A 12,220-nucleotide genomic window follows, 5' to 3' on the forward strand; every position below is an offset into this window, starting at 1 on the left:
AGGTAGCGACAGGCATTACCAGCCGAGGCAGTTCATGGCAGAATCCAGATAAGCAATTAAAGCAAAATGCATCTCTCTTTTAGAGCAGATGGACTGGAGTGGTATTGTCTTTTAACTTCTGAGAGTCTTCTCAGGCTGCAGTGGTGTCAGCTCTCCCTGGGCTTATTTATCCAAGTTATTAAAAAGTCATCAGAGTAATTTTCTTTCCATATGAAGTTACAGGAGAAAGGCATGTCTGGGTGCTTCTTAGTAGTCGTTTCTGACTGCTAAGGAAAGGCTGCCATGGACAAGGAGTCCAAGCTTTGTGCGTCAGACAGAGAGAGCTCTTTGGTCTCTGGATCACACTGAGATTCACTAGTTTTTGAAGAAAAGCTGAAAAACATGATTTTGTTGAGGGAGATGGGGGTGCAGCTGTAAGTCTGCACACTTAGCAGTATAGTAGGCAGCTCAAAATTACAGCTCGTAAATAGATGTATGTATTTAACCTCCTAGAAGGGCTATAGCTCCCTGCTGCAGAACAGTAAGAATAGTAATACTTACCATTGAGATTGTGCTTTCTATTTTCAGAGCTGTGCTAGTGTTAGGTATTTTAATGTAAAGCGGGTGGGTAATTGTGAGCAGGATGTTAAGCTTTTCAATTTCAGGGGCAGGGGGGCAGTGTTATTTCGCATACTCCACAGAATAAGAGGAGATTCAGACTCTTCTACTCTGGCAGTAGGGGCACGGCGTCTTTCAGCTTTCTCATAGGAGCGACTCTCACAGGGGAGCTGATTTCTTCTCGGCTCTGACCACCGCAGCCCTCAGTAATTATAGCAGCGTCTGAATTCTGAGCTAAAAACAGAAGTGCAGCATGTGCCTATCCCCCATGTGATTCAGAGAGCAGGAAATTGAAAGAGCCTGACTGAGAGGGAGTGCAAAGCAATAGACACATCTAATATTTGTCTCAAACCTGCTACGCCTGGGATGCAGGAGCTGTTATCTGCCGGCGCTGATTCTGCGTGCAGCCAGAGCAGAGCCTGATTGGGTGTAGTAGGACCTAAGGCAAGGGGGAGAGGCAGCGGGGAGAGAGTTGGGCTTGCCGCACTGAAATGTAAACAGTGGCGAGCGAGAGGGAGTAGAACGCCTGTATGCTCTGAAGAGCGAGCTCTGGGCTCCCATGGCTCCGGCAGCGTCTCTCTCGCAAGTCTAGCTGTGCCTGGCTTGATGAACAGAAACAGACACTTTGGAGGATCTCCTGCCTGTGGATATAAATAGGGGCAACCGGGATGCACTAGCTTTCTCTGCCGGCGCTGCAGCTCCTTCGTGCTCCGCGCCACAGCTGGGACAGGGCAATGGACATGAACATGAAGAAGTTCACAGTGCGTCGGTTCTTCTCAGTCTATCTCCGCAAGAAGTCTCGGTCAAAGAGCTCGAGCCTAAGTAGATTTGAGGTAAAATTTGCCTTAAGTTTGTTAAATATAGCTAATATCATTAGTTGCAGGTAACAGAGGTATAAGAGAATGCCTGTTTTTCCTGATGTGATAAGTAGTTAAAGATGCTCTTTCTCTGGAGGTAGTGATGTTCACACCCAATGTTCTTTGTTTCAGTGTAATTCAGTGCTTTTTCTCAGTAGTATTCAATACATTGCATAATATATTTAGTGTGTTGTCAAGGCTCCTTTTATCAGCCTTGCAGGGGAGGAGGAAGCTGGTTCAGGACATCATGAAGTTGTAGGAAATAATTACAGATCCACTTAAATTAAAACAAATGGCAGCATAGTTTGCAATAGCCTCATATTTTAGTCTTCCCCTGCACATATACCATTCTTTCTTAGTGCTAGATTTCCAAATAATGAATCAATTTACTAGTGCCTTTTTATATCTATGTGGTATGTTAGATAGAGATTTTCTTGCTTGTTTCTCTCTAGGTTCTCATGTTTGCTCATATTTTTGCATTTGTCTTCCCTTCCATGCATCTGTCTTGGTATTTTTTAGTTTATTTTGTTGTAGGAGAAGTTGTTCTTCAAGAGCTGATGGGGGGACAATATCAAATTAAACCTATAGTGATTTAGCAGTGTGGGGAGATAAAGGCAGTTCAAGTTGGAGGTATTAGCAAATTGGAATGTGTGAATGGGTTGGTTAGAAGAGGATTTCTGCCTCTCTTCCTCGAACCATTGTTCTTCAGCCCTATATTTGGAGCTGTGAATAGTCGGCAGGATGTGAGATCAATTGAATAGATGTCAGTTATATTTATGTTGTTCACTTTATCATTGCAGATGATCTGCAATCTATGCATTAAAATAGAGGTAGATGGGGCCTGATTCCCTTCTGCCTCACATTTATTGTGTGCTGGTGTACTTCAATTGACCTCTGAGGAGTTACTCTGATTTGCACTGGTATTCCCAGGAGGAGGATTAGTCTTAGGCAGGGTGAATAAATTTTAAAATGTTATTCCCTTAGTGTCCTATTTAAAGCACTAGGTAATTGTTTGAACATAAAGTTCTTCATGTGTCATTGCTTAAACAGGACATGCAGAAAAGCAGAGGTTTTGGCCTGGGTGTCTTGTTGGATATTTTTTTCTTAACCCTTTAAAATCAACTTTCTTGAAAAATGATCATGTAAGGTACCTGATTTTATTTCCATCACCAAATAGTCGTGCTGTGCATTTAAAACAAACTAATAGCTCCTTTGTTGCACTAGCCCTGTCCCTGTAGGACTGAGAGGAGAGGTGGGGATACCCTTCTTTTCCCTGTTGTGTACCTGGAATTGCAGACTGTAAGCCAGAATAGATCAATGTTCCTTGTAACACACTGTAAATTCACAAAGCTCATGCTCCACTAGAGCCAACAGAAAGTAGACATGGAGTTACGTGAAGGAGTTCTGAGAAGAGTGTCTTCACAGGCTGCCAGTGTCAGGATGGGATGTTAAGAGGGGAGGGGATATAGAGAGAAGAGAGCTCCACCAGACCTTGTAGCTATTCATTTGACAGTGCCATGGTTTGGGAGAAACAGATTCCACCACACTAACTTACTGGATAATCTGTTGTGGATGACCAGTACAGTTCAGCATTTGTGCCAGACTAGACTTTTGCTTCATTTAACAAAATTTTAAAAGAAAGAAAGAAAAAGTCTTTACCATCCCTTTGCTCATCAGTGTTACATTTAGACTTTTCCAATAAGTATGAAATAGTTTTCCCTTTTGTGAGTTGTACTGTAATTTTTTTTCCTGATTTTAAATAATTTGCTTCAAGAGGCATATATATCCTATCGCACATGTAGCTCCAGAGCATTTTGTCTACTTCCCTTCTCTCTCTGTTGGCTTGCCAGTAATCACCAACCTGATGCAAAGTGACTCAGTATTATAATGCAATGGGGAATAGGGGTTGTTCCAACCAGGAAGAAAAAATGATTCATAAAATCTGTTCTGCTCTTTAAGTGTGAAAATCATCAGAGATGTTACTGCTTAGAAGGGGAAAACCAAACATTAACACTGAGCCCCCTCTGTGGTTTCCATCCCTGAGTACTTCTGTATATAAATTTGTAACTGCAGGCTTACGAGCACTTGTCAGACAAACAGAAAGTACAAGGAAGCCTGTTGGTAGCTGGATTGTTAGAAGTCAGAATATTCTTCATCCTAATAGGTAGATATTTTAAAAAATGCAGTAAAAAGGTACAGGTTATTACATCATGAAATGTGTAAAAGCAAAATAAAGGGAATAAATCTGGAGAAAACACATGTGGCATTGCTTTGCTTAGTGTGCATTAGCTAATGTACCTGGCAGAAATTTTGTTGCGAGAGGTCATTTGAAATTTGGAAGGGAACTGTTTTTCCTAGGTTCTGTGGGATTTTTGTTGTGGTGTTCTTTTGGCCAGGTGGGAAGAGGATTGAAGGGTTAAGATAGATACTCCTACATTCAAGCATTTAGTATCTTTAAAATACCACTATTAGAGTAGATCAAAAATATTAGTTATTAATATCATATGATTAATCATTTTTTCTACTGTGGTATTCTTCTATGCTTTATATACACTTGCAATGAGCTTCATAGCTTAAAGAGCAGGGATACAGATGCAGAAAATGACTTAGCAAATCACAGCTTGTAACTTGACCTTCACTTAATTGTTTCATATGCCAATATCATTGCTCTACCTGAGACAAGAAGATCATTGCCTTATGTAGATAACTGGGTTTCCCACTTTGTCCTACTAAAAGAGGCAGAGCACACTCTGGTAAACGAGATATTGCAGGGATTTCATTTCATCTTGCCTAAAATCTGCTCCCTTTTTATTGTTCTGGGAAAACCTGGCTGAAATTTGAACCTCTTTGGCTACAGTTTCAGGTTTTCAGTTAATATTATTTTTCAGTATGGCCTACATTGCCCTTCATTTATAAGGTATCTAGTGATGTAATTTTATTAAATATACAGAGCCAAGTTTTGCCCTTCTGCATGCACAGAGTTCTGATTGAAGTCAGCTGAAAATTCAGCGAAGTCAATGGGAACTGCATGTGTGCAACTGAGAAAGGGCTTTGTTTATGGTTCTTGCTGAGTGTTGATGAACATGAATGTGAAACCATCAGGAGGAAGTACGCACAGTGTGGATCTGCTAAAGACTTTGAGACCCAGTGGAATGCATCTTATGGCACTGAGCAATATCCCTTGATTTATAAATCAGAAGTTAAATATGCCATTCCAATAAGCTAGGAAATGCCTAAGCATGCAAAGAATTTTATTATATTTATTCCACTGATGCAGTCTTTTGCATTCCTGATGTATTTTAATTCTCTAATTCTTTTAATTCTTATTTAGTTTTACTGGTTATGGTGAATCTAAATTATGCTTGGTCTGTGTAGGTGGCTTAGAGCCTATCAGAGTTCTTGCAAATTAATTTTGAGCCTGGTATGTCTTGGCATAGTCAGTTGTGAGAGTCAGGACCTCCTGTGGATGATTCAAGTGTGGGTCCTCCCTTGGTTCTAACACTAAAGTTACAGCAGCTTTAGGAAAGTGAGCTAGACTGTGCCTTTTGCACAGTGGGCTGGAGCAATACTTGCAATCACTTGTGAATTCTTCTGCACTTGTATAAAAAACAATTCTAAGCTTTATCAGTAGTATGTCCTTTATTCTGTCTTCTTTTATTTTTATAGATAATCACTTGGTAGAGGAATAGAATCTTTCTGTCAAAGGTTAGCCAGAAAAAGGCAAGTTAAAGAAAGGAGATGAGGATCAACAACCAAAAATCAGCTCTGCAAGGTGCAAGTTTTGATGCAGCTTTAGTTTTTTTGGGTTGTTTTTTTTTTTTCCTGTGATAATGATCATCTTTGTGATGTGTGTTCTTGTTGCAGCAGAAGTTTCAACACTATTGTAGTGCCTAACTTCCCCAGGCTGCAGGCAAGACTTTTATGAGGAAATGCTTCAATTCTTGTAGTCTTGAATGGCTTGCTGGGGGGAAGGAAGGCAGGGCAGGGGAGGGAGAGTGAGAACAGGAGGAGCATGTAGTCCATCAGGATAGGTCACTTGAGGAGCCAGGAAATCCATTTTTTAGGGTCATTTCGACAAGTTGCTGTGTCATTACAGATGGTTCAGACTTTTGTGCTTTGCATTCCCTAGTTGCAAAATGAAAATTATGATGAAAATTCAAGTCCTTTGATACTATTCTACCTATTTACATTGGTTTTGATGGTAAGGGGGCATAGTCACATATGTACACATTCATAATAAAGAAATGGCTCCCCAGTTCCCCAACTACTTATGACTTTATCCCAGATAAAGTCTCTTGTGCCTCAGGCTTGCTATGTGTGCTTTCCCACAAGCCTGAAATTAACTGCTGAGCTACAGAAAGGGGAAATTAAGCAGCTAGATGTAGGGATAACTTATCCACAGGAAAATCATAGAAAACAGGGCTGGGAGGCATCTAAAAAACCTTAATCTGGACTCCTCCTCTTCCTGCTTAGGCAGCATGAGCTGTATCTAAATTATTCCACCAAACATAGATGTTTTTCTAACCTCTTCTTAAAGGCTTCCAATGGGAAATGCCCGTAACTTCTGTAGGTGGTATATTTTGCAACATTATCCTTAACATCTGAGAAGTTTTTTAATCTCTAACACAAGTTCCTCTTAAGACAATTTAAGCCTGTGTCTTCTTGTCCTCCCCATTGTAACTGCAGCAGGACTTTTATGTATTTGAAAGCTTTCTAGGTCCCTTTCCTCAGTCTTTGCTGTGGGGTGGGTGGGAAAAAAGTCTTCCTCCTTTCTGAAAGTTAGGAACAAGACCCTGGGCCAGTCACAGCAACATTGTTAGGGAGAATCTCTTCCTTTTATTTGGATGCTAATTGTCCCTTGTAAAAATCACTTACATTTCAAAAGCCCCCTACCCTGTCAAAGACCAGTCCAGACTGTCATTTTATGCTCCATTTCCACCATCTAAATGATGCCCTGATCTGATGGTATTTGGCATTTAGTCTAGAGGTGACAGACTTGATCCATGGGCTCTGATGTCAGATCAGTTCCGACAGGCATCACACCAGCTCTGGTCACAGAGCCAGAGCACGTGCATGTTCAGGGGTAGAGCATGGGCCTGATCTCATCATATAACAGGCAAGGTCTTAATTGTGTTGTGGGAAGGGTCCTGTCTGATCAGCTGTTGGGACATGCACACCTTGCGTGACTGGTGATGATGCAGTGGTGTGGTCAACAGATGTTTGGTCATGATCATGAATGAATGATGGAATGAATGAAACGGAGAGGCCTCTCCACTGTGTCTGTGAACCAGGTAGTGCCCTGGTTCCTTGTGCCAGGAGCATCTGTGTGTGGGTGTACAGGAGAAGAAGAGATGAACCTGTTGGACTGGTTGGGACCTGGTGGGCAGCTGAGCCCCTGCCTAGCACTTATTTGGAGTAATGTAGTTTTATGCAAGAGAAAAATTATTCTAGGTTTTAGCCCATAACTTTATGTCCTGTCTGTGCTCTACTGCACCTATTTTTATTATCAGTAGCAGTTGATTCATGCATTTTCATTCTAGTCGTGGAAGAGAGCTTCTTTTGCATGTGCTTTCTGCACTTGTGTCCTTACAGGTAACTGAAAATATTTCTAAATTAAGACAGAAATCAGAATAAAAAACCTCCTTATGTTGATTTACCAGCTACCGAAGTACAAATACTTTTCATTTAAATATTTGATAGTCATTTCCGTTTGTTCACTTAACAAGACTTACTGTCCTAGTTCAGCAAGGATTCTGTAAAAGTATTTGCTGTTGAGAAAGACTTGAAGTACTGCAGAGAAGCAGTGGTTAGTTCTGCACACAGGACATTCTCTTTCTCTATGTGTGTGATGCCAACAGGTCTAACAGAGTGCAGTTTTGCATCCCAGAGAACAAAGTCACAGGAAATGGAAAGGATCACTGCATCTGCCTTGAAAATAGCTTTCTGACTGAGAATGTGTAAGGAAGGAAGTGATACATCTATTCAGTCTCCTCGCACCACAACAATTCATACACAGGGAAGTGCCTTCCAGGCAAACAGTTCGGGATGTAGGTTCCCTCACTGAGTGCATACATGGTGATGGGGTGGCCACAGCTTGGCTTTGGGAAGACTTTGAAGGAAGCAGTCATCCTTTAGCTGTGCAATCTCTCTCAGTACTTTGAAAGGTACTGTATTTGAAATGTATCAATATTTCTGCAGAGCTGCATTTACTATGGGATGGGAGAGAGCTTAGAGCTCTCTTCTAGCTGAGAGTCAGGAGTTCGAGGATACTAGAAGTGTGAATCATTGAGAGCACAGAAGATAAAACCTAGATTTTATTTTTTCATTCTGTTTTGTGTAAACATGGAATATATTTTGTGTGTGTATGTATGTTCAGAGTCTGGTATGATTAAACTTTTTTAATGTTTGTATAGAAATTCAGCTGAAAACTTACAGAATTTAATGTAGGCTGCTGTTTCTACTACAAATCATATTTAAGCATAGTAAAAATTTGCATCTATTCAAGAGGAATATTAGAGATTGGCCTTAAAAACTGCAAAGAAAACCTCACTCAATGCTGAATTTGTGAGTCTTTTCTGTCAACATTGACAAGACCAAGTCTTAGACATGTCCATATACAAATTAATGCAAAGATGTATTCCAGACTAAAGATTTACCATGTCTCTAGGAGAGAAGGAATCCAGTAATTCTTTCGGCTAGCAGTATGGCACAGGTTGCTGTATGTCATAAAGAGAAAGTGAATGAATTAGGTGGTGGTGAGAACTGTCGAACAATGCTCAAAAATGTTTGGAAAAATTCAAACCTATGGGTTTGGAAGATCTGTGTATTGTTGAATGTGTTTGGGGATTTAGCCTTTTTCGGGGTGGTAATGCTCTGGAGAAAGAGGCTGTGCCCTTGGCATTTGTTAAGCCTGACTGTCCCAGAAGTCGCACGCACACCAATAGTCTGGGGGTGGGCAAGATCTTGGGTGGGGACATAGCCAGGACAGCTGACCCAAACTGACCAAAGGAATATCCCATACCGTATGGCATCTGCTCAGATACAAAAGCTAAAAAAAAGGAGGAGATGGGGAAGCATTTGTTGTTATGACATTGGCCTTCTGGAGCAACTGCTACACTTACTGATGCCATACTTACTGGGAAGTGGCTGGACATTGCCTGCTGATGGAATTAGAGAATATATCTTTTGTTGTTCTTTGCTTTTGCATGCGGTATTTGCTTTCACCTGTATTAAACTGCCTGTATCTTGACCCATGAGGGCTTCTTCCCTCTTATTTTTGCTCTGCTGTCCACCTGAGTGAAGAGAGTGATAGAGTCTTTGATGGGCACCAGGCACCCAGACAGGTGCAACTCACCACATTTGACTGGGGGGAGGAGTTTATTCTCTTAGTAGAAATTTCTGTTGATTTTTTTCTAGTGAGTACAGAGAAATTCCTGCAGCAGTTCAACTTTCTCTCCATTTCTGTGCTGAGAGCAACTAGTGGACAGGTTTTGTAACTCTGACAGATGTCTTTGCCTTTAACTTATGCATCAGCACATCTCCATGCCAGTCTTTCCTGTATGGTACAATCTCTATGACTAGAAAATGCCTGGGACAGCAATTAAGCACTGTAATTGCATTCATTTTAGTGATCTCACTGAATATCTGAAATCCTGCTGGATCTGCTGCTAGTCTTCACAGTATCTACTTTATTCCTGTATGGTTATGCATTGCAATTAGTACTAAAGTATAACCCAAAAGTAAGGCTTTATGTTTTGTTGTTTCTGTGACACAGTTCAAGACCATTTCATATTACTGGATTTGAATCTTTTGATTACTAAATGGGTGCAGATGTTAAATAGTACATAACTCAGAAGCTTTTTAATCACATTTCATTTTGTTGTAAAAACTTAAAACCTTTTTCTGGCAAGAAAAAATACTGCTTTCTCTTCCAAAACAAACTCCTTAAATCAATACTATCAAGATAGCTAAACCGAGACATTTTCAAAATGTGAATGGTTTTCACATGTTGGCATTTTATGGCTGATTTCAAACATACTGCAGTGTCTAAATTTGAAAGAATGGAGAAGATGATGTATCTGGTTTTGGTTTTCAGATTTTTGTACCGTTTGGAGTTACATTCTCCTTTGTATGTGGCAACCAGTGAAACAGGCATACAAGGATGAAAGGAAAGTGTGGTAGTCAATCTTAGCTCTTACTTCTGCATTCTGTCAACTTCAACTTCTCCTTCCAAAGGAGGACCACTTGTTTAGGCTCACTCAGGAAGTGGGTGAAAGTGTGTTGCTTGAATCCACACAGAAAACACGATGTGTAGTGTACAGGCAGCAAAGCCCCCACTGAAGTAAACATAACTAATCTCTCTCAGTCTCTCCAGCGCTGCGAGTTGACCAGGTTTATGATGCCTGCCATTCTGAGGGGCTGAGAAGCTGGATCAAACTAAGCTGAGGGGGAGTGAGGAGTGACTTTCCTTTCTCCTTTGAAAACTTTTAATGTACATTATCCTTAGTTTGGTGGCTAACTCAAGCCGTTATGTCATAAGGATGAGTGCTTTGAGGGCATTAGTTCTGGTCTGAAAAAAGACAGTTGCATGTACCATGTTGACTGCAAACCGATATGAGGCAAAAAAATCATTCATGTTGCCAGAGCTGGAGACAAACCAGTTTCCTGTGATCTGTTGCTGAGATTTGGTTTTTCCTGTGTGGTTTCAAGTTTTTATGCATTTGCAGAATGGAAGAGTCCATACTAAAAGTGTACTTCAAGTGCACCTGGTTTTACTTTTCATATTTTTATGGAAAGGTTAATGTCACAAAATAATATATGAATTAGCAGTGCTGATAAGTATGGTGAGCTGCAGAACTTACTCTTTCTGCAGAGTAGGTGTAGATAATACCGATTCACCTACTTTCCTCTGTTCCACCAATGCAAATATGGGAGCATCCAGATGTTTTCTTTTTCCTTCCTGTGGCTGTTTATGCCATTGGTGCTATAGTATCCTTTCTTCTCTCACACAGCAGAGAAATTCAATCTGTATTTACCTTTCTCTGAAAGGCCATGTGCTGAAAAAACCCCTAATGGCATGTTTTGCCTGCTGGTATGAAATTAATTTCTAAAAGCCTACTCAGCAACAGGGATTTTGTATTCTAGCAAACAAATTTTTCATTTTTCCCAGACAGGAAAGCCTGTATGGGACATTAGAAGGAATACTATTAATGGTTCTGAGGACTGTCACTTCCAAAGCATGCACTACCTATAGTGATTATCTGCCAAAAGATATGCATTTTATCCCAATTCCCTTTTTGAAAATATTCTCTCCACCATCAGGATGAAGTTCACATACCCATTTACTTTTGAAAATGTATTCTGCTATGAAAGAGTACAAATTGCTTAGGGATTAGAAGGAATACTATTAATGGTTCTGAGGACTGTCACTTCCAAAGCATGCACTACCTATAGTGATTATCTGCCAAAAGATATGCATTTTATCCCAATTCCCTTTTTGAAAATATTCTCTCCACCATCAGGATGAAGTTCACATACCCATTTACTTTTGAAAATGTATTCTGCTATGAAAGAGTACAAATTGCTTAGGGTAGGGAAACCAGTTTTTCCCCTGCTTGATTTAAGTGTTTTCTCCTTCAGTAACAGATTCATATAAGAAGCCATAAAATTAATTTGAGTAGTGTTTGTATTGAAAGAAATGTTATAACAGACAGACATTTGCGATGTTATGGGAGGAAGTGTAAGGAAAGTCTTAAGTTTTTGACTTAATATTTCCATCTTTCTCATAGTACGTGTCAAATGAGTGAATTAAAAATGTAATCTTTTCTAATGGAGACAGTCTGGGTCATTTGAAAAACAGCTCTTTGAAAAGCCTTATTTATGAAAAATAGATCAGCCCTTTTCTTCTGTGTTTGACCACTTGTTCTTCTATTGATCAGTTTAGGGCTTTTCTTAGCCTCATCTTATGTGCTTGTCTGTTCCTCTCTGTTGTTAATCACATGCACAACCATGGCAATTACAACCTATCCCCAGGGAAGTGGGGACTTAGAAAACATTTTACATGCTGTACGCACTATAGTCAAGAGAAGGTTTGCCCTTTTGCCCTTGCTTTTTGAAACCTTTTGCTGGTGTGAAATGCATGGGACTGAGACAGAAATAAGAATAGAGCTCTCTCCATGGAGTACCACTATGGTCCAAAACCAGTCATTTATTTTTCTGGTGATCAGAGAGCTGTTGCTGTCTGGTATTTTATATCATCTCTTCGGGGAGGCACATCAACTCCCCATTTTCCAGTTACTGAGGAGAAGAAATTAAGTTGTTTTGCCCTCCTGGATACAGTTCTTTACTCTTGTCTGCAGGCGTTTCTTCCCTCTTGTAAATCAAGGTTGAAGATTTGAATGTGCTGTGCACTGATGTAAAGTCACTCAGCTTGGACCGTGGAAGTGCTGAGCTCTGCACTCACGGAAACTGTGCCCTTGAGACCAGGCTCTTGACTCCTGATGTCTACTGAAACTCGGTAGAAAACTGAGTCTCATGCCTGCTCAGATGTTTTCCTTGTAAGGTAACAGTTCTGCTTTTTCCTTCCCCCTCACCCTATCATTCATCTGATTCAGCTTTTTTGTTTTATGCTTTAGACTCAAACAATGGGAATCACATGTTTCTGCTTTTCTTGTACTGCCTCTGTTTTGGTACTTTCCACTCCTAGTTTACTAGGGTAACTGGGGAGTCATCAGTAAAAACAGAGCTTTGTTTGAGGAAGTGTGGAT

General features: G+C 40.4%; 1 protein-coding gene across 1 annotated transcript in view; it reads left to right on the forward strand.

The window, feature by feature from the left end:
- Positions 1–1,331: 1,331 nt before the first annotated feature.
- Positions 1,332–12,220, forward strand: part of LOC103803948 (ribosomal protein S6 kinase alpha-2) — a gene marked incomplete at its 3' end in the record, with an annotated part of 129,498 nt that continues 118,609 nt past the window's right edge. The window contains exon 1 of the mRNA XM_009076530.1: positions 1,332–1,430. Coding sequence (XP_009074778.1) covers positions 1,332–1,430 — 99 coding nt within the window. The remainder of the gene's footprint in view (positions 1,431–12,220) is intronic.

This window comes from Acanthisitta chloris, unplaced genomic scaffold, assembly GCF_000695815.1.
Source record: "Acanthisitta chloris isolate BGI_N310 unplaced genomic scaffold, ASM69581v1 scaffold4396, whole genome shotgun sequence".
Classification (NCBI taxonomy): domain Eukaryota; kingdom Metazoa; phylum Chordata; class Aves; order Passeriformes; family Acanthisittidae; genus Acanthisitta; species Acanthisitta chloris.